The 21634-nt window shown below is 43.9% G+C and overlaps 1 protein-coding gene across 2 annotated transcripts in view; it reads left to right on the top strand.

The window, feature by feature from the left end:
- Positions 1–20169, top strand: part of BRD3 (bromodomain containing 3) — a 29758-nt gene extending 9589 nt beyond the window's left edge. For both annotated transcript variants that reach the window (XM_080355809.1, XM_080355808.1), the window contains 11 exons: positions 5395–5705; positions 7676–7813; positions 8786–8933; positions 9801–10015; positions 11678–12049; positions 14274–14402; positions 14828–15019; positions 15852–16087; positions 16611–16903; positions 18750–18878; positions 19592–20169. In XM_080355809.1, the coding sequence (XP_080211935.1) occupies positions 5505–5705; positions 7676–7813; positions 8786–8933; positions 9801–10015; positions 11678–12049; positions 14274–14402; positions 14828–15019; positions 15852–16087; positions 16611–16903; positions 18750–18878; positions 19592–19707 (2169 nt within the window). In that variant the 5' untranslated portion in view covers positions 5395–5504 and the 3' untranslated portion in view covers positions 19708–20169. The remainder of the gene's footprint in view (positions 1–5394; positions 5706–7675; positions 7814–8785; positions 8934–9800; positions 10016–11677; positions 12050–14273; positions 14403–14827; positions 15020–15851; positions 16088–16610; positions 16904–18749; positions 18879–19591) is intronic.
- The last annotated feature ends 1465 nt before the right edge of the window (positions 20170–21634 follow it).

The raw sequence follows: 21634 nt of genomic DNA, 5'->3' as shown, positions 1-21634 counted from the left end.
TTTGCAGGGAGCACTGAGTATGTATCAGAACTGGAGGCCCTTGAAAGTACCAGTTACTTCTAGCCGATTATTTCCTACTGGTAGGAACCCACAGGCTCCTTACTGAGGAAAACACCTGCTTGTATAATAGCCAAGGAGAGACCAAGGGTGGGGAATCCATCTGCATAATCTGATGAGCATTAAATTAACCAAGTCAAAAGCCAAGGAACTGACTTAATCTTCTGTGATCTTTTTCCCTCCCTCGTGCAGGGGTAAATTAAGGACACAGTTGCACCTCCCAATCTCAGGATGTTATTTGGGCTGTCCTCAAAATAATATGCATGAAAAGACAATCTCTGATGTGTGGAATTAATGATTTGAGAGACAATAAGGGCAGCTGAATGAACTCTCAGAGTGCAAAGTGCCATAGAGGCACTTAGAAGCCCAATTCCCCTTTCCTGCAGTGACACCAAGTGCAAATGCTTCATCCCCAAGACTTGAGAGGGTGGCATATTGTGTGTGGCATGCATGATGTGCTAAGGCAGTGTTGGCTGATAAAACAACTCATCTGTCCTCAAGTCTTGCTCTCAATTCACACATCCCTTGAGTCTGTAGAGAATGTCCCTACTGACATGGAGTTCATAGGTAGTGAAAGCTGAAGTTCTGTTTCTGTATGGAACTGTGGACAGAAAGGAGGGCAGAGCAGAAGGAAGAGGACATCCACGAGCTTTGTGTCCTTCTGAGAAACATGGAGGAGCGGCGGTGTAGCCCACAGTAGAATGAAATGGGTACAGCTACCCTCAATTCACAATCTCTGACATCAAGGTTGTGTTGAGGGGTAGTAGCAGTGCACTAAACCTCCTGCTGCAAGAAAGTCCAGGCAAGATGATCATGGGCCTGCTGCTTCTCTCAGGCGAGGGGTAGCATATGGTGGCAAATCCGACCAAGCTTCCAGCGACCACTGCTGTTGGAAGGGAGAAGGGGAGTGTCAGCTGGCTGGCTAATGAATTGGGTTCAGGGCACTTGTTGTGAGCACTTGAGGTGGCAACAAGGTCTTACTGTGTGTCTGCGTAGTGCTGAGGGACCTTGGTCTCTGCTCAGGCTCCGTGTGCTACTGTAATGTAAATAATAATGTGGAGATAAAGATGAGGTCAAGGAACTAAAGGACTCTTAAAACTTGATCATTTTCCCTGATGAGAAGATTTATATTGCTGTTTCTGACTGGGCTGGAATTGTGCCAGTTTTTGATCAGTGTCCAAGTAACCACACAGAAATACTATACCAAGGGGGAAAAAAATAAAAAGATTTGCTGGGCTCACATGCCATCATAAAGCTTGCTACCTTCTAATTTTGCAATCAAAACAAATACCATCCTGTACTGCACAGACAGCAGCACGGGAGTGAGCCAGCCGTTAAATGTTCGGCATTGCCAAGGGAAGTGGCAGGGCCGTTAGCTGAAGCAGCAGGCTTGCTGGCACAGCGCACGTTTCATGGGGCTTTATAGCTTCTTTTAAAATACTCTCCACCACTGCAGACAGTCTGTGGGCTGCATCAGCTGAGTAAAATGTTATTCAGCCTGTATAGGGAATTATTAGCATGTTTTCTCCACGCCAACTGTCTCTCCACTGGCTGACCCGTGGAAGCAACTTGGTGAAAGAAAAGTTAAAAAATAAAATAAATAAATCCTTCCAACCTAGCTGGGTTTTTTTTGATGGCTGGTTTGGTTGAGGGATGAGCCAAACCTCATAGCTTTCCTGGATGCCACACTGAGGTGGTAACTTAGCACAAAAGGGCAGGATTAAACTTCAGAGAAGCAAGATTTATTTGAGAGTTTTACTTTTAGTTATTGTCTCAGACTGGGATGAGTAAGAAGGAGGAGAAATGCACAATGTGGGAAGCAGTGTACACTCCTCATGTATGACAGCAAAAGAGTGTACTTTAAATTTGTAATAACAAAACTGTACATGTGCAGCCAGAAAAATGAAGAATAGCTTCTGTTACATGAACATTACAGATCTGAGAAACAGGATAAGTAGTAATTTTAAAATGTAAATGTATGAAGTTATTACTCCAGGGCTAGAAAGTCCAGCCCTCCCTGGAAGATGCACATGTCTGTGCCAGGGCTGGTTTTGGCAATCTGTGTTCCAGGCTTGGCCAGTACCTTGTACAGTGATGTGCTGGTTCACAACTGGGCTCCCTAATGGTTTAAATAATTATTGATACTAATGCAATTTCAGTAGATGCTGAAGTGCTTAAACTGGAGCTGTGTGTTTTGATTCTGCTTGTAGTTACGGGACAATTTGTGTGAGCTTGCTTGGTTTTGTTTGTGAGTCTACTGAAGCGTTGCGTTGGATGATTTGTATGGTAGGTTGGGATGTCAGATGGTCATGCCTCTCACTTTCTGCATGTGATAAATGAGGTCTGACTACTAGTAGTTATCTCGGGCAGGGCCATGGCCTCTCTGAATGCAATGTCATACACTTTTGGACATTTCCAAACATTTGTACCCTAAGCTTCCAGATCCCTCACAATCCTGCTTTTTACTTTCTTAAAAATAATATTATTTTGAAACTTTAGAAGTAAAGGAGTGGATATAGAAGCAAGTTTTTAGTTTTAAAAATTACAGAATGATCTCATATCAAAGCAGCAAATGATGAGGAATCTGATAGGCCAAGGGTTAAAGGGGTGCAATGAGGCTCATGCACATTAAAGGTCTATTTCTGCCAGAAACAGACACTTCTAGTGCTGCTGAGATAGCCCAGGTAGCTATTCCTGTCTTTCAGCTGCAAGATTCAGCATTTAAATGGCAGCACTGCTGAGAGGTTTGGGGTTTGTCACCAATTTTGGTTGTAATAACCAATGAGTTGGAGCACGCGAGTTAAAGAGCTGTCAGAGGACTGGTTGAGTTGGCCCCTCTGCCCCTCCTACTTTTGGTAGTGTTCCTAATTAAAATCCTTTCCGAGTTGTGTCACTGACGTCTACATGGTTCTCTTATGTGAACTGTACAAGCCTTGTTGAAGCTTGATGGTGAAAACATGCGTGTGAAGAGGCAGCGCAGGTCCCAGGGAGTTTGCAGGCTGGCTGGGTGGAGCAGATGAAGACAGAAAGGAACTGCAGCTGTCTCTGGCACAGATGAGGAGCCGTGGTGTGAAGATGCTGAACGCCTTGCTAAGGTCAGACAGGGAGTTGGGGAGAAGCAGGAGCTAGATATGTGTTTTTGGAATTACAGTTCCAGGATTTAATAAGAAATAATTAAAATCCTTATAAAATGGAGTTTGAGAGGGAGGAGGACATGACAAAATTCAAATTAAAAGAGAATAGTTGTATCTAATCTTAGGTTATTTAAAGGGAAGACTTAAGTTACACTGTGTAGTTCCAGCCTTGTGACTGAAATGCTCTATAGCAGCAGGAATTGTTCTCTGTGGGTGTTCTGTTTCCTGTCAATCCTTGCACTGGATTCAGTTTGTTGATCAAGAAGACAGCAAACAAAATGCTTCAGTGGTGGCCACCAGGGGCCTGCAGTCAGCGTTGCGTACACTCAGATGATGGATGTTGCTCAAAGGCTTTGGGGTCTGAAATCTGTGCAGAGAGCTGCCCAGAAGGAGACTGAGTAAAACTGAAACTTCCCAATTACCCTTTTTTTTTTTCTTCTTTTTAATTCTTTGTCTGTTTACCCACCTTGATCTGAAGATTACGTTTTGTAATACTTCTGCTGCTGCTTTGAATTGATGGAACACCAGGAGAAAATGCTTCCCCAGTTGTAAATCTGAAAACATGAGTAACATCCTAGTTTTGAAATTCCTTGCCCAGAAGGTGCCAGCGTCCCTCTTTGCTGCTTGGTGATCACCTTGCCCACCAACAGGAGCGTGACCAGATGGGGCTGGGGAGCAGAGATGAGTTCTTTTGGATCTACTAAGCTGAGATCTTGACTTATCAAAGAATAGCGACCAGAGCCCTGATTCTGGACCTATACTTATGCCATGTATGTGGTACAAGAAAGTCTTTGCTTTTTCTGTGTCCTTTGGATATAATGGCTGGCCTGTGAAATTCAAATGTCTCCACTATCTGGGCAAGCCTGAGAAGACCAATATTTAGACATCCCTCTCTGCTGCAGAACTGCTTATGTTTGTACATATCTATTTTTCTAAAATTCCCCGAAATGAGGTATGTGTTTACTTCTTGCTATTATCCAATCAGCAACTCAAAGAGCATGTTGATGTTCTATATTTAGTCCAGATATTCAGTAGAGATGATTAGGGATGTCTGAAATAAGAGGTTTTTTGGTTTTTTCCCTAGGATGTTTTACTGCTCTCTCCTTCCTATGTTACTGCAGCTTTTGTCTCTGCTCATGTTTCTCTGTGTAACCAAGAAGCACATGTCAGTGAGAGTATGTGTGGCTTTCTGAATGTGTTTGAAGTAATTCTCCTCTAGAAAGTGGTTGTGGTCTGTTTGCCATGAGAAGAGTAGCTGCAGTTCTGATGTGAATTGAAATATCAAATGTTTATGGAAGATGACACAGCAAAGCTGTTTACCATATGGTAAACAAGACACAGTGATACTAGACCACTTTTTCCCTGCAGTTTGCTTCGGGGAAAAAATAAAATACAATAACGCAATTTTTGTATTCTTCCGTATTTCGTATGTGCCTTTGACAGCATGACAGTAGTCTTAGCTGGGTCATGGCATACAAGTATAATACTAATTATTATTTATATTGAGCCTGTTATCTTGACACTTCCATACAAAACTGAGGTCCCAGTCAGGTACATGTAGTAAGGAACATAGTGAGACACTTTTGAGATTCAAAGTGCAGGTCACTTCAAGTTAGGATGTTTCTGGTGGCATCTTTAGTTTACAACTGTTCACAGCACCTCCCACTGCCCATTATTTCATTTCTCTGGTCTGAGGTCCCCTGACAGCTATCAGCCGCCCTTGATTGTGAGATTTTAGACTAACCATTGCAGCAGTGCAGAGGCTTGTAAGCTGACTCAGTGCCAGCCCGCATGGATCTAGAGGCAAAGCAGCTGTGTTTACGTAGAGCTGCGAGCTATGGGTTTATTAGCTTGGATCAGTGCATTCGTTGGAGTCCCTACATCACATCCTAGCTGTTCCCTGACTGTATTCTTATGCTGCCCCATGTGTTTTCTTTTCATGAAGATGCTCTCTGAGCCAGATAAAGCAAAAACCAGTCCTATAGAGCTTGCTGGCTCTCTGCTGGATTTGAATTTAGGACTTGCTGTTCCACTGTCTCTTGGGTTTTGAACTGTGCCCATCATCAAGATAAAGTGTTTGAGGGAACAAAGCAGATGGGGTAAAGAACCTGTGTTAAGACACTTCTGCTATTGATAGTGTTCGAACATGCCTACTAGAAGTATCTGTATTTACACATTGTCCTCTTCCTCTCATTTGATCTAGGTTGTATGGTTGGACCCTGGAAATGGGATGTCAGTCCCGTTCAGGGAGCATAAAGGAAGAAAGAAAATCTCCCAGCTGCTGTGACAGCGAGTGAGAGCAAGAGCAGGAAAATGTCGGCAGTCACATCAGCAATACAGGCTCCTCAGGGCCCTGTGAACCCACCGCCTCCGGAGGTCACTAATCCTAACAAGCCTGGCCGGAAGACCAACCAGTTGCAATATATGCAAAATGTTGTGGTGAAGACCTTGTGGAAGCATCAGTTTGCTTGGCCTTTCTACCAACCTGTTGATGCAATTAAATTGAATTTGCCAGTATGTATCTGTCACCTTCTGCTTGGTTTTCTGATCACTAGATCAGAATGGTTAGGTTGCTTTGGGGGATTTCCTTGAATGCTCTTAAGACTCACTGAATAAGAAGGTGATGTCTTTCAGAGCTGGAGAGGTGCAGGTCTCTGAAGAAGGAAACTGGTTCTCAGTTAAGGAAGAACACGCAGACAAGCTGTCTTAGAGCAACTGAAGTGTGGTGCTTTGTTTGTAGCTTACCTCTGTTTAGTTTTATGTGTCTTCACCACTTGCTCCACCTCTGTTCAGTAAGAGAGTGTTAAAGCCCACCCCCTTCTGAGGATTTGGCATTGGGCTTGATGTAACTTGTGTTTTCGATAGACTTTCCTGGATTTGCCACTGACTTCAGTGTTGAGGAAGACAGGAGAAGCTAATTACCAAGGATACTTTGGAGCTAGATATTTTCAAGTGCTGTACTGGAAGTAGCAAGAACAGAACAGTTGCTTTTACCCATCTGTGCCTTGTGACATAGATACATATATATATACACACACACCATGTCTCTGTCAGACAAGATATAGCCCAGTTATTCGTAAATGGCCAGAGTTTACTGAGCTGCTTTTTTCCAAGGAACAGAGGCACACACACTCTTTGCCTCCTCAAAGGAGTCCTGTGGGTGTAAAAACTCAGCAGTGGAGGCAAAACCCCCACCCACCCACTTCACTTAAATACAGACACCACCTCCCTCTGTGCTCAGCCAGGCAGCCCATTGCAAATTAACTCTGGCTGCTTTGACAAAGCAGGAGGGTTGCAATGTAGGGTGTGAGGGAGCATGGTTCTGGGATGTAAAGTCACGGAGAGTTCCAGCTACAGCAGGTTGTAACTCAATTTTATGGACTGGATCGGGTGTCTTTTGAACTCCATAATGTTGATGGGTACTATTTAAAGTACTAGCCGAAAGGATAAAATGCTTAACACCTGTATAATATTTCTCTAGGTCTGTGTTCCTTTATGTCTTCCTTTTTGTGGGTTTAGTTTCTCTGTGAAGCATTTTGAGGTGGTTTTATGGTGGGTTACCAGGAAGTTGAAAGGAGGAATCAGCTGGAAGAATAGTTGTTCTCCACGTGGTGTCTTGGGCTGGGCTCAGAGAGTGGCTGGTGTTTGTTCATGGCTTCGTGTGCACGTGTGGCAGGAGGATTTGCTGCTCTTCTCTGGAACAAGAAAACTACAGCCTACAATTGTGTGTGCCTAGAGCATCTCCAGGTTAATAACAGCCTCTACAGGTGATTGAGACCAGCCCAGAAAGAAACCGGGTTAACACGCAGAAGCCTTTTAAGGGCTGAAACACCCGAGACTGAAACTTTTAGTGCAGTCTTAGCCTGTGCTGGCGCTGATAAACTTCTTTAAGTGCCAGAGGCAGCCTTTTAAAAAGGGAGGCAGAAGCACTGTTTCCCAAGTTGCAGCGAGTCCACCATTAAACTGAACACCTGCCAAGGCTAGTGCTGACCCTCCTGCCCCAAATTCTGTTCCTAGTTGAGCGTGAAGCTCATTACTGCAGTGTTAATTTATCTGTCAAGTGTGGCACAATCCAAAGTGGTTCCTACAGCCTCGTGAAGGGTACCAAGGCTGCAAATGGCTCCCAGGGAGAGCTGCTCAGAAAGCATCTTTTCCTCCACATGTTACTCTTAGTCCCTTCCCAATACCAGCTGTATTTATAAAAAGCTGGTAATGCCCAAATAGCCATTCGTGTGTGAGTTTGAGCATCTGTTGGGGGAGTTGTGGAAGGAATTCTGGTGCTTTGTAATCAAGTTCATAGTGATGATAGACTAAAAATCTACAATTTAGAAAATAAATTAAAGCACAGGTTATGTTTGATTTGCACAAAAATCTGGGGATGTGTTTTTTGGGAGGGGGAAATGAGGAGAAGCTGGGACAAGAGTGAGATGTGAAGAACACTTTGGATATCAGGGGAGATAACATCTTTCCTGTTTCTCCAACAGGATTATCACAAAATAATAAAAAACCCCATGGACATGGGGACGATCAAGAAGCGCCTGGAACATAACTATTACTGGAGTGCCAGTGAATGTATGCAGGATTTCAACACCATGTTTACAAACTGTTACATTTATAACAAGGTAAAAAGCCCAGAAAAGCCTTTCTTCATCTGGTGCACTGCCTAGAAAAGTCCCACCTCCAGTTGTTAGAGTGCAGGTTTTGAACAGGACCAGCCTGCTCTACTCTGGGTTCTCCTTGCAAGGATTTGAAATGCCGCTAATTGCAACCACGTTACTTGGAAATGCACAAAGCTGTCTTTGTGCTCTGCCTTTCTTCCCCCAGACTAGTTAAAATGGCAAATCTGCCTTTTAATTATAGGTAGATTTCTGCTTTGGGGTTAGGCAGCAGGCTTTTACTACTTTTATTTTCAGTTAGGAATTCTTTAAGATGAGCTACAGTTTATGCAGTGCTTGGCAGGTGTTCTGTGCAGCATTAGTGATCTGTGTTACACTGGCTGTCTAGCAGTAAATAGTATCTCTTGGCAGCACAGAGAAGTTCAGAACATACACCTCTGTTCTCTGCCTATGTCTGGTCTATACTTGCACACCTTTAGATTGCTTATTATTGTTTTGGGTTTGGCTTGTTTGCAGTTTTGTTAGGTTGTTAAAAGCCTCTATTCTTTGTATTATGTTTTCTACAGTGGTTTGTCATCATTGCCCCGTGCTGGAGAAACAAGCTGAAATAAACAGATTAATTAGTTTGAGCCACAGAGTATGTGTTTACACACTTCTCTTGGACCTGCTGGCAAGGAGGGGAGGACAGCTCATCTGTTCCAGTTTGCTGCTTCCACACTGATGCGCAGGGTGCTAGTTAGCAGGCTCCTGCTGGGAATCCTGAGAACTCTCTGGATGCAGTGTACTTAGAGGCTGTAATTATTGCATGCTAGACCAGGATAGGAGAGCAGGAGGGTAGCATTGCAAGGAGGGAGAAGAGCTGGTCTGTTTATTCTCAGAGCTTGGATACTATAATTCATTTGAAGAGTGTTGATCATTGGGGTTTGCTTCTAAGATGTGCATGATACAACATAGGCTTGTATTTGTCGTTTTTCACAGCCCACAGATGACATCGTTCTTATGGCCCAAGCCCTGGAGAAGATATTTCTGCAAAAGGTTGCCCAGATGCCTCAAGAGGAAGTTGAGTTATTACCTCCAGTTCCTAAAGGCAAAGGTCGCAAGCCTTCGGCGGGCACGCAGAGCACAGGTATCAACCCAGTCTGGTGACAGTAAACGTTGGGAGCCTGTTGCTGAGGCCTGACCCACCTTCCAAGCTGCATGGCTTTGCAGATGGTGAGGCTGGGAAGGGAGCATGTAGTCTAACTGTTAAAGCAGTGCTGAACGGAGCTACAACTTCATCCAAACTCACAAACGTTTGTGATGATGTGTCTTTTCAGCATGCTTTGATAAAAGCTGCTATAAAAACGTAGAGTATTGCTCCTTGGTTATTACTCAGTTTTTTCCCCTTAACTTTATACTAGTAGCCCATTCCTTGACAGTGCAAATCTAGAAGAGACATTTGCCTGGTTCTCAAGAGGCTCCTGCTCTACTCACAGCTCTGTTTCTTTCATTGTATGACTTGTGGCAAATCCAAAGCACTTCAGAATTTTGGGTGTTTAGCTGGCAATAGGGGAGTGGTTGTTACCATTTGTCATATGTAGTTAAAACACTCCCAGATTGAGTTCTGTGCGGGACAGCAGCTGTCTAAAGGAGCCATGTCCCTCCATTCGCTCTTCTGCTGAGTGCAAAGTAGCTCTGAGAACACAAAAGGGGTGAAAACTCTCCCAGAGCAACACATTCCATGCGCAAAGCTTGAAATGCTTTGCTTGCACATGGCTGGCCTAAAACTTGTGGTACAAGAACTTAGGTCAGTGATTCCTCTTATTTTTTTTTGTTAAACCCTGGGTAAAAATCAAATGTGACTTTTGTGATCTTGTGGCTCTGGCCTGGGAACCTTTTGCCCAGCCCACGATTGCACAGTCCAATGACACCAGTGTCACTTTGTTCCCGATGTCTTGTCAGCACTTGTAGCCATCAGTACATTGCAGCGCGTTTTCCCTTTGTCGTTTGAAAGGAGCGCAGCAAGCAGTGGCCGTGTCTTCCGTCTCCCCGCCGGCCCCGTTCCAGAACGTTCCTCCAGCCATGTCACAGACGCCTGTCATTGCCGCCACCCCCGTGCCAACCATCACCGCTAATGTCCCGCCTGTCACTGCCCCTCCTGCCGCTGCTCCCCCTCCACCTGCCGCTCCGATAATGCCCGTGGTGCCTCCTACGCCACCGGTAGTCAAGGTAAATGGAGAACTCAACCCCTTCCTCTTCAGAAAGCAATATGGCCCAGCGGTGCTTTATTTTTGTCCCCTCACTGCTGGTTATGTACATTCCTTCTCTTCGCATTTGACTCCTTGCCTCTCTGGCCATCATTGTCCCTTTGGGGTGTGCTCAGACACGTGCTTGCTGTTATGTCTGAGAGGGCTGAAAAAAGTTTTGGCAGTTTTACCTCACCCAAGCTGAGGTGAAATCACCTGTAATTACTCCAGGCTCTTCTCTGACCATGGCCTTAGCCAGTGCTGATGCTCCATGAACCAGAAGGCTGTTGGAGCTTTCCCCCATTTGCACCACGTAGCTCAAAGTATCGCTTCCCTCTAACTGACCCACTGGTACTATTTATTTAAGGTTTGTGGGCTCCAGCACTAGGAATGTCCCTCTCTGCCATAAACCAGTTCAAGACAAGCCTGTCACTCCTGTTGGAGGAGACTGATGTTGCCTGAAGGTTTTGGGTGCATTAGTTCTGTCTTCCTTACTGAGTAATCTTTTGGGATTGATGTTTTGCTTATTTACTATGTTAATTTATGGGTAAATTAAAACATTGCTCTAAATAATTGGAATTTTCCGAGCAAGCCGTGTTTTGCTTTAAAAATGATGAAAGCATAGCTCAGAGAAAGCTGTGTTTTTTCTAAACTGGGAAATTAACTGCAATAGTATTGGTGTTTTCTGATGTGAGGTTGCATGGACCAGCAGAGTCACAGAATTGTTTTGCTTATTTAACCTTAGAACGTGGGAATTATTAGAGAAATTGTGAGTCAAATCTTCTTGCAGCTAAGCTGTCCTCTTCAGGAGCCTGTCTTGTACTTCAGTTTCTGTCCAAACAACTTGCTTCTGAGAATTAATTTGACTTTAAAACTCAAAGGTGAAGCCAGAAGTGAGTTTGCCAAATACACGCTGCAAAATTAATCTTGCTTGGGATTTACTTAAGATTTCCCTTAGATTTCCCTAAGGAACTTTTTCCCCTTTCTCTCTCTCCAGCAAAATAAATCCTTCATAGGAGCACGAGAGAGCTGACTGGACAGTCACAGCTTGAATTTATGTGAGATGGGTTTTATTTGCTTAAGGCGAAATCATTAAATCTTTGCTTTTGTCCGTAATAAGCAATCTACCTTTGCACACCCACTAAATACAAGTGAGTGAGGGCTTATGGGTCTTTGGTGATTAATATGCTTTGGTTCAGAACTTATAGCCTGATCCTGCCACTGGGGACTCAGACATGTGGTTAAGTTACTGACACTTACTAAGTCACGATGCATCACCTGAGCTGCAGTAATCGACCGGGCGCACTCCTTTCCCTTGGCAAACATGAGGTAAGAGTCCTTAGTTTAAATCTCAGTGAAATACATAGAGCTAACACATTTTGCATCGTGTTTGGGGTTGGGTTGGAGATGTGCAATGGCTGGTTACTGTGGCTCAGATGACATGTAGTAATACATCGTGTTATAGTCACTGAACTGCGTGTTGAAGCCTCTAGTCACAAGTCCCATTTATCCCAGTGAAGTAATTGTATTTTCTGTCAGAGGACAGGCAGATCTCAAAAAATAACGATGAATTGTGCTAGGCTTCTGCTAGCATAGCGTGGGAGCTGGGCATGTCCTGATGAAATCTGTCCATCTGCTGTTTCAGAAAAAGGGGGTGAAGCGGAAAGCAGACACGACAACCCCCACCACCTCTGCAATCACTGCCAGCCGAAGCGAGTCTCCCACAACCCTCTCGGACCCCAAACAGGCCAAAATCATCGCTCGGCGGGAGAGCGGCGGCCGGCCCATCAAACCACCAAAGAAGGACCTCGAAGATGGAGAGGTCCCCCAGCACGCAGGGAAGAAGGGCAAACTCTCTGAGCACCTCAAGTACTGTGACAGCATTCTCAAGGAGATGCTCTCCAAGAAGCATGCAGCCTATGCATGGCCCTTTTACAAGCCTGTTGACGCAGAGGCCTTGGAATTACATGACTATCACGATATTATCAAACACCCCATGGATCTCAGTACTGTTAAAGTACGTCCACATTTACCACCTCTTTTGCAGGGTGTCACAGCCCTCTGATTGCAGAGGACTGGCTCCTTCTGGGGGAGGGGGAAGGGACAGGGGTGGAAAACTGAACCTGTTTGGATATCATCTGGATATTTTTATATTTTGCTTCCTTCCCCTCTCCTTTTTGTTCCCGTAACCTGGGACATCTTTTTTTTTCTGCCCTGCAAAACAGACTGTATGATGGCATCCTCTCCTCTTTGTGGATAGTCTGGCTGTTTAAACTTGTATCCTTGGGATTGTGTTGCACCCTGAGAAGAAGAGGTGCTGTATTTCATAGGATTCAATTGATAGTATCCCATTTCCAGAAACTGCTGCCTGTCTACTTGTTGGCATGATGTGTGGTCCCGATAGGCTTACACTGAGCAATTCCAACCGCAACGTGATGATCACCTGGTACTCAGGGAGGAGAGGAAACACTGTGATGCTTGTGTGGTTCATGCCTGGCTCTTCAAGAGCTTAGCTTAGTATGGCCCAATATTCAAGGTGTTTCTCCCAGCAGACTGGGAGGTTTCTCTGAATCCTTCCTAAATATCAGTGGAGCGAAGCTGTGTGTTTTTTTTCCTAGTTCTCATCTTCTGCTTGTCAGCTGGCCATTGGAACTGGTGGTGTTGGAGGTGAGACTTTCTTCGATGTGCAGGAAGTATTTCTGCTGGCTGTCACTGGCACACCAAAAGTGGTTTGCTGCCACTTGAGCCAGTGTCTGGGATTGTCTTAAATGCCCAGGTGACAAAAGGGCAGCTGCATTCATGATTCTTCTTGTGTTCTTTGGCAAATACGATGCTGTACCTAGAAGGAGCGTGCCGTGCTCTGATGTGCTGTGCCATTCAGCTGTGATGGTGCAGGGGTTCTTACTGCAGATGGGGGATGCAAGTGCACAAGTCATGCAAAACAGGGGCCTGCAACCACTTGGCAAACAGATAATTTCTTTAAACCTGGGTCTTTTAAATGCAAATGGAATCTAGTGTTAGCTGCTTTTTCCTTTTGGTAGGAGTAAGTGGAGCTAAGGTTTCATACAGAGTAGTAACATACGCATAAAATCAGTTAAGTTCTAGAAATGCTGTGAACTATTCTCTAAACCCAAGTCATTCACACCCAAACAGCAAGAGAAATGGACAAAAGTGAGAGTGGAAAAATAAAGCAACAATGTGCAAATGTTTAGTTCCTGATGCTTATCCTCACTACACTAGGAAACAACATTATAAGTTCATAAAGGGTGAATTCTGTATCTGTTCTCTATCAGTTGGACTTTTAAATCAAAAGTAGGTATTGTAGTAACTGTAAATACCTGTCTTGCTGTAGGAATTGCCAGATTCATGCGTGGTGTTAGCAGAAAGTCACAGGTTGTGATCTTCTCTGCCCTTTCAGATTCACAGGGTGTGCTGGTTTGACTGAAATGGAGCTTGTTTTCTTAATGCAGTGAGAAACTTTTCTTTTTCATAGCCAGCACAGTCATTGTTTTGCATTTAGTTTGAGAATAAGAAGATAGCACCCTGGGAGAGGGTTAATGTTTTCTTCAACCCCCCAGTGTTTGGGATTTGATATGGAAAGAATGTGAGAACTCATTGATGTCTTGGTGGTTGTCTGGGAGACCAAGGACAACTTTGCCCATCTGACTCCAGATGCAAGTTGGCAAAATTCATGCCCAGTGTTAGCAGGAAGACAGAGTTAGGTGGTCTTGATATTTTCTGCCCTTTCAGATTTACAGGACAAATACACCCAAGCAGCACATAGAAATATATGCTTAAGGTGCTCCTGTAATTGTAACTTGGTTGCTTGTTGACTCATGCCCTTTCTTTCCATGTTTACATCAGTTTCTGATCCAGCAAACCCTTTTTCTAAATGACTCTATTTTCTAATAGAATGTGGGCCCTGGCAGATTTATATAGTACTATTTAGAAAAAGAAAACAACCCAAATTTAGAATCTTAAAGTGTTTAAACTGTTATGGAACAATATCAGCTTCTTTGGTTGTCTGGTGTTTGTTTGCTTGCTTGTTTTAAAAAACAGAAACTCTGGATGTTATTTAGGAACTAATAAGCTTGATCAAACTACTGTTCTCGTAGAGAAATGTGATTTTTTTAGGCTGTTCTGAGCTGTCTCCGAGATGCACGTGTCCTCCATGCGGTTGCTACAAATGCCTTTTGCTTATGGCTTTTTTCCCCTTTCCCTTTTGGCTTGTTTGTTTGCAGAAAAAAATGGACAGTCGCGAATACCAGGATGCACAAGGTTTTGCAGCAGATATTCGGTTAATGTTCTCTAATTGTTACAAGTACAATCCTCCAGACCACGAAGTGGTAGCGATGGCCAGGAAGCTCCAGGTAAAGGTGTTGGCAAATGCGACTTCCAGAGTACGTTTAGTTCAGCTACAAGGTGTCAGTTTGGAGATCCAAGCATGGATCTGCTCTTGGCACCAGCAAGGGAGAGCGAGTTGGTGGTTTCTCCAGCCCTTGGAAAGAGCAACGTTCTCTGCTGCAGAACTGTTGTGCTCATCATATGGCATGGCCTAAAGCCACATTCTGCTCCAAAAATGTTATGATTGTCGCTCTATAAAGTAATGAGATAATTTTCTTGGGCTTATGGAATAAGTTTGCCCATCTGTACATGATTATTTACTTGTACAGCAGCTCGTGTAGTGCAGCAAGACCCTGACCCATATTGGGGTGTCTGGTGTGTTTAAAAGGCCAAAGTGTGGTCTTGGTGGCGGAGGCTCCTTTCGTCACCAGTTTTTCCTCCCTCTTTGTAGGATGTCTTTGAGATGAGGTTTGCAAAGATGCCCGATGAGCCCGCAGAGGCCCCACCTCCGCCTCCACCAACAGCACCAGTGGTGAGCAAAAGCACAGAGAGCAGCCACAGCAGCGAGGAGAGCTCTTCTGACTCGGACAGCTCGGACTCAGAAGAAGAGCGAGCGACTCGGCTGGCAGAGCTCCAGGAGCAGGTATTGCAGTGGCCAAGTTGTGTGTGTCTGTGCAATAGAAAGGGCAGAGCAGGAGGAAGGGTTTAATTTTGTTCTTAAAAATCCCATTTAGGCCAGGATGCAGCAAAGCAATCTCCTTTCTGCCAGCTAAAGGGGAAAAATGCTCAGCTGTGAAAAAAGTGCATGTTTGATGTGATGTTAATTTTCTTTGACATAGCTATTCTCAGTGCTGATGGTCTGTGCTTCCTTCTGGGATCCCAGCGCATGAATGAAGGTGCACACAATGCCAGGGATCTTGGAAGAACAGAGACCCCCATTTTATGTGTGACCTCAGGCATAACAAAATCTGGCACAAGCTTCCTGTGCAGTATTGTCCTCCAAGTACCCCATCTCTAGAAGTGAGCTGTTCTGACTGTTGTGGTTGCAAACGCCTAAGTCACGGCCTTTCTTATTATGCAGATGCTGTGGCGTTTTTGTGTGCTACCGTAATATAACAAAGAACTAATAAAATAGCTTATCCGGTGTCTCAAAGCAAGCTAGTAGGAGAGCCACAAAGTGAACCCAGGATTTCAGAGACCAAATTGTCAGGACTCTAGATGGAGCTATTAAGCTTAATTTTTATTTACCCCTATAAAACAAGAACACATTTTCATGTGGGTCAGGTTCTGCGTACTTGCACTGCAGTTTTTTTAAAGAATTTCAAATCAAACAAAGTCTCCTGAGTTCAATCACTAGACTGCTTGATCGGTGGCTTTGGAATGTACTTACACACTGGGGTGTAGAGGAAGGGTGTGTGGAGGCATCAGCTCTCTTGCCTTGAACTCTGGTTAATTTTTCCCCTGTTCTCCCCCAGCTAAAGGCCGTCCATGAGCAGCTGGCTGCATTGTCACAAGCACCAGTGAACAAACCAAAGAAAAAAAAAGAGAAGAAGGAAAAAGAGAAGAAAAAGAAAGATAAAGAGAAGGAAAAAGAAAAGCACAAAGTAAAAGCTGAGGAAGATAAGAAACCCAAGGTGGCTCAACCACCGAAACAAACCCAACAGAAGAAAGCCCCAGCAAAGAAAGCTAACAGCACAACCACAGCTAACAGGTAAGAGCCTTCTGCATGTTGTCTTAAAGGGGATGCCAAGAGCTTCCAGCCCAGTTCTTCTGTCCCCATTGGATTCCTGGTGAAGCTCAGTTGTCACAGCAGTTAATTTGCTGCTGAATTGTGTCCCTATTCCCAGACAACTCCAGGGAGTCTTTAAGTTAGAGCTGGCAGTAGAACAGTCATATTTCCACTGTCCGTCTCTCTTAAGAGTCCTTGCCAGATCACTCTCAGATAAGGTTTTGGTTTTTGCCTTTTGTGCAGCCAGCACGAATGTGCCATTTCATTGCTGCCCCCCTGCTGCTACATGGGCTTGTCATGCCTTACGGGGCTAAAATATAATAGGAGTAGAACAGCTGATGTCAGATTTCTGAACTTTTTCAGAAGTTGTGGTGCTGTTTAAGCCATCTGGCTAGAGGTTCAAAGCCAAGAGCATTGGGATGTTTGTTCCAAGGCGGGGGTAGAAAAAAAGGAGTTATTGCATTTTATATACCCATGAATGTTTCCATACTTACCAACCCCCCAGGCAGCCCAAGAAGGGAGGCAAACAGGCACCTGCAACCTACGATTCAGACGAAGAGGAGGAAGGTCTACCCATGACCTATGATGAGAAACGACAACTCAGCTTGGACATCAATCGCCTGCCTGGAGAGAAACTGGGCAGGGTGGTGCACATCATCCAGTCACGGGAACCTTCCCTCAGAGACTCCAATCCCGACGAGATAGAAATAGATTTTGAAACATTGAAGCCCACAACTTTACGAGAACTGGAGAGATACGTGAAATCTTGTTTACAGAAAAAACAAAGGAAACCGTTTTGTAAGTTACCTCCTGGGGCACGTGTTCCCCCACCAGCTCTTGGGCTCAGCTTTGGAGTCAGGGCATGTGTATTGGGATTCTATAATCCAGCTGTTGGGTATGTGATGACAGGCATTTTTAGAGATTCTTTTCTCCCAAGAAAATGTACAGAAACTTTCTATTGTTCTGTTCTTTCTTCCCATGATGTCATGCCGTGGAGACCTGGAGGACTATTGTGTTCCTCCACAAGACCCATGTGATACCTTTATTACTTATCTAGAATCTAGAAGGCACTATAAAGGTTTCAGTCTCATTGTGTTAGGTGTTATGTGCACACATCTGGAAGGATCAGTTTCTTTTCCTGAATAGTTTAGCATCTAATTAGGAAGGAAACAAAAAGCGTGGTTGGGATCTGAAACACCAAGGGAATAAATGACTTGCACAAAGTCACCTGAGCACCCTGCGGATTCTGGGTGTAAGTGTCCAAATTGTGCATTCACCCCAAAAACGCTCTTCCTAAGTGGTATGATCACTCTATTACCCTCAGTCTCTATCAGATCAGAGGATTAATGTTAATGCGCTGGTGAGTGTTTGGTATGCTACAGGACAGACTGTTCTCTGTTCCTCATCCACAGAGAGTGAATTGTTGTGGCCTCTTGAGAGTTTAGCTCCAGCTGAATAGTGACAGCATGGCTTACCTGAAGTGGTCCTGGCTCTGTCCACCTGCTTGTCGGTGAAGAGGGAGTTGTTCTGTTAGGAGTACAACACAATAGCTACTCACAGCTCTTGCAGAGCACCCCTATTTCTTACCAGAGGACTTTCAGATAGGCCTAAGTAAAGCTCAGACTTTGACCCTTCCTTTTGCTTTTTAATATACTGCTTTGTTTTATTTTTAATTGCTCCAAGTCCTTCACTATTGGAATAGCTCAGGAAGAGATTTTCCAGAGTTGTTAGGAAAAAGAAGCATCCTTTTGTTTTTGAACCAAAATGTAGACTAACACAGATAAAGAACCTCAGATGTCTGTCTGTCTGTTCTTCTGAGACTGGCACACCCTGGGCTGGCAGGCCTGACCCCAGCTGTGCTCTGGGCTCTCTGCTCTCTATTGCAATGCTTAGATTTCAGGAGCATACCCTCTTAGGACCGTAGTTTCAAGATGTCTTTTTTTAAATAATCTCTTTTAAACAGCACACAGAAATGTAGGTATTTCATTGCTGGATCAGGCAAAATATCCTGTCTTGTGTTTCTGATACTGGCCAACACCTGGGTTCAATTAGTTCATCTTTGGAGGGGTATTTCTTCTGCTCAGGAGCAGGAGTGTTGCTGGTACCTCTCACTGTTTCCATCTGAACTAATGCAGGTACATTCTTGTCTGCCGGCCTTTGCCTCAGTTGGTTTTTAATTTGTCCTTTTTATTTTGTTTTATATTTAAAGCAACATAGTAGATTCTTGCATGTGAGGTATCTTAAGTCACAGTGGCAGACGCTTCTGACAGCTTTTAATGGGACACTATTTTACAGGGCAGAAAACCCATGTAACAGTTCTGTAATTACAAATGTAATTTGGCCTTATAGCTACTTGGTAAGTAGCCTGTAATTACAAGGTTATTACAAGGATATTTCTATCTTAAATAGTTTCCAGAAGGTCTCTCTTAAAAAATACATGTTACAGTATGATGATTGGATGAAGGGGACAACTTCATGTGTTGTCCTCCATCTGGGGTGTGCAGTTGCTGTGTGGGCACATGATCTTACCAGTGTCACTGCAGAGTGGTTGCACAGATTTACATACCCTGTAAAATAGCGATGTCCACTCTGTTTTCCACCTGCAACCATGCAGTTTCAGAAATTGTGCGTTCCTCCTCCACAGCTGCAAGTGGAAAAAAGCAAGCAGCAAAGTCAAAAGAAGAGTTAGCTCAGGAAAAGAAGAAAGAACTAGAAAAACGGTTACAGGATGTCAGTGGGCAGCTAAACAACAACAAGAAACCTGCAAAGAAAGGTAATGGCTTTGGTTTTACTGTGCTAAAAGTGCCCAGATAGTTGCGTATGTATATAGACTTCCTCACCAAGGCAAAACTGCTGCTGCCTTGGAGACTTGGGTTTATCTCTGTGACAGTTACCCCAGCTGGTCACTGAGCTGCTCTGTGGGGGCTGCTTTGGTCCCTGTCCAGGTGGAAGCTCCTTCCAGGTTGTAAATGCAAGGTGTCCTGCAGGTAATTCATCCTTCAGAAGGAGGATTGTCTGTTCTGTGTTAGCCTGCACAGGACTCTGCGCACACACCAGCAGCGCAGAGCAGCTAAAGGATGGGTTTTCTCCATTGTGGGATTAAAAAAGCCCAGGCGCCCACGTAGTGCAATAGTGTGAAAAATGATACAAAAGGTTATTTCAGGGCAAACCAAGCTGCTTCAAGCTTTGCACAAGTCAAGTGGGGTTTTCTTGGGCTGGGAGGTTGCACTGAAGCACGCAGGACTGTGGATGCAGCTGCTCCACTCTCCTGTGTGCATCCCAAACTTTCATGGTCACCTGCAGCATGAGAAACCTTGATATCCACTAATGTGGTGGGCCTTGTTGCAGCAAGCGAAGGCTGCAGGTGAATAACCTGCCCAGGCAAAACAAAGTTGTGAACGAAGCCACAGAGCATGAAGGCTGGTGGCAAACCTTCTGTAGTTCAGTTCCTCGCAAGTAACCACATCACTGCCTTCTTCCCCGCAGAGAAATCCGGCTCGGCTCCCTCGGGAGGCCCTTCCCGGCTCAGCAGCAGCAGCTCCTCCGAGTCCGGGAGCAGCAGCTCCAGCGGCTCCAGCTCGGACAGCAGCGATTCGGAATGAGCTACGGACACTTAGACACAAAACACAAAACGGACATCACCCTCACCGATGCTCTGCAGTGTTCCTTTTTCTTAATATATACTGCTCTTGTTTCACGGTGGTCAGGTTTTTTTTTCCCTTCTCTCTGACTTTTTTATTTTATTTTTTAATTCAGTGTTATAAAAGTTATCTTCCATTTTTTTGGGGGGCTATCTTTTAATAGGTCAAAGATCTTTGTGCGTGTGTGTTGACTAGACTTTATGACAAATAGTTCCCTTTACATAAAGTCTCTAAAATACATTTTAACTGAAGAAGTTTGGTTGAAAATGGAAGAACTTTTGAGCTCTTAGCAGGAGATAAATAGAAAGTTCTGCAAGGTTTGTAGTACATTTCCCTCCTGCCCCTTCCCTCTCCCCAGAATGTTCTCTTTAATAAGCCTGCCTGGGTCACACAAGGTAAAAAACTAATCTTTTTTTAAAAGAATTCTCTGTAAAATGGTACTGTATCTGAAAGATGTTAGCTTTTGAACTAGTTGGTGTATTTGTTATTAGCACTAGTATTCTTAATCTCAAAGTCTACAGTGTGATGAAAATGTCAGATGCTATCATCTTTTTACATAAAAACAAAAAATCAAAAAATTCTCATGTACTGTGGATTGCTAACATGCTTTTTTTTTAATCTTGGTAGAGGCAAGGGCACCCGTTCAGGAAGGTATTTGAGCATGAATGTATTACAACTTCAAGCACATGAGCAATATATAAGTCACTGAATTTACTTTTTTTCACTCAAATTTCATTTTGCTTGGGGATATGTTGCAAAAAAAGGAGCAAGGGACGCTCAGTTTTTTAACATCAAATAGCTAATTTCCAGGAAATGGACACTCTGTATGAAAAGTTTTCATTTAATTGAAACCAGTGTCTGGCTGGAAGTTCACAGCTGGACCCCAGAGTGATCCTTGCAGAGTGACCAGGGCAAGTCATGCGCTCGTTATTAGACACGTGCTTAATTACTTTCTCCATGACAAGCACCTCAGTCCGGGCTTAAAATAAAGGAGCGCTTGAGCTCCACCTGAGGCTGAGCTGGCAGGAGATTTACAGAGGGATGTTGTGTGTGTTTGGGTTTGGTTTTGTTTCCTTTTGTTTCCCCTCCTTATTTCAGCAGTGAGCTCCTAGGAGAGGAATATGCTACTGCGTGTCATGCGGGGGGACAGGTTTCCAGACATTGAAATGCTTACACCTCAATACAGAGAAAAAAGAGGAAAGGGAGAAAAAAATAGACGATTTTTTAAGGCTTGCAGTTTTAGTCCAGCCTAACAATTTGACTTGCATTGCTGCCATACAGTCTGCTTTCACTGTCCCTAATTTTGTGTATATACAAGTACTTTATTTATTAAATGCCACTGGTCATTTAAAACTTATTAAAAAATAACAAAACCAAAGCTGCGTTATGCAGGCTAACAGAAATGCAGGCTTTTCAAGTGGTTTGAATCAGATTGAAAAAACAAAATGAAACAAAACCAAACCCCCACACAACAAAAAAAGCAAATAAAAATCTGATACTTTATTTAAATCCAATGGACTTTATACCAACAGGTGCTACATTCCGGTCTGTCTTGTGTCTGGTGCTCTGTCATGTTTGGGATGTTCTTTATCTTTTCACCCCAGCTCCATTTTTTCCTGTTTTATACAGATTTCGGAGATGTACAGGTAGATACAATTCCTTGATACAGCACATTATTATATTTCCTGTAATATTTCCAGAGGGCTCTTTTGCCCCCACTTTATTGTTTTGTAGAACAGTGATTTTTTTTCTTTCACGATCCAATTTTAGGAAAACACCACTACTATAATTATATAAAATTTGTAACCTGAAGGGCAGAAAGTTATTGTAAATTCTTTCTATCATAAAGAGATTTGCACTTCTAACCACATCCACACTCACCTGCCCG

Source organism: Nesoenas mayeri (assembly GCF_963082525.1).
Source record: "Nesoenas mayeri genome assembly, chromosome: 18".
Lineage (NCBI taxonomy): Eukaryota > Metazoa > Chordata > Aves > Columbiformes > Columbidae > Nesoenas > Nesoenas mayeri.
Note: the sequence above shows the minus strand (reverse complement) of the source record. Positions and strands in the feature narration are given on the sequence as shown.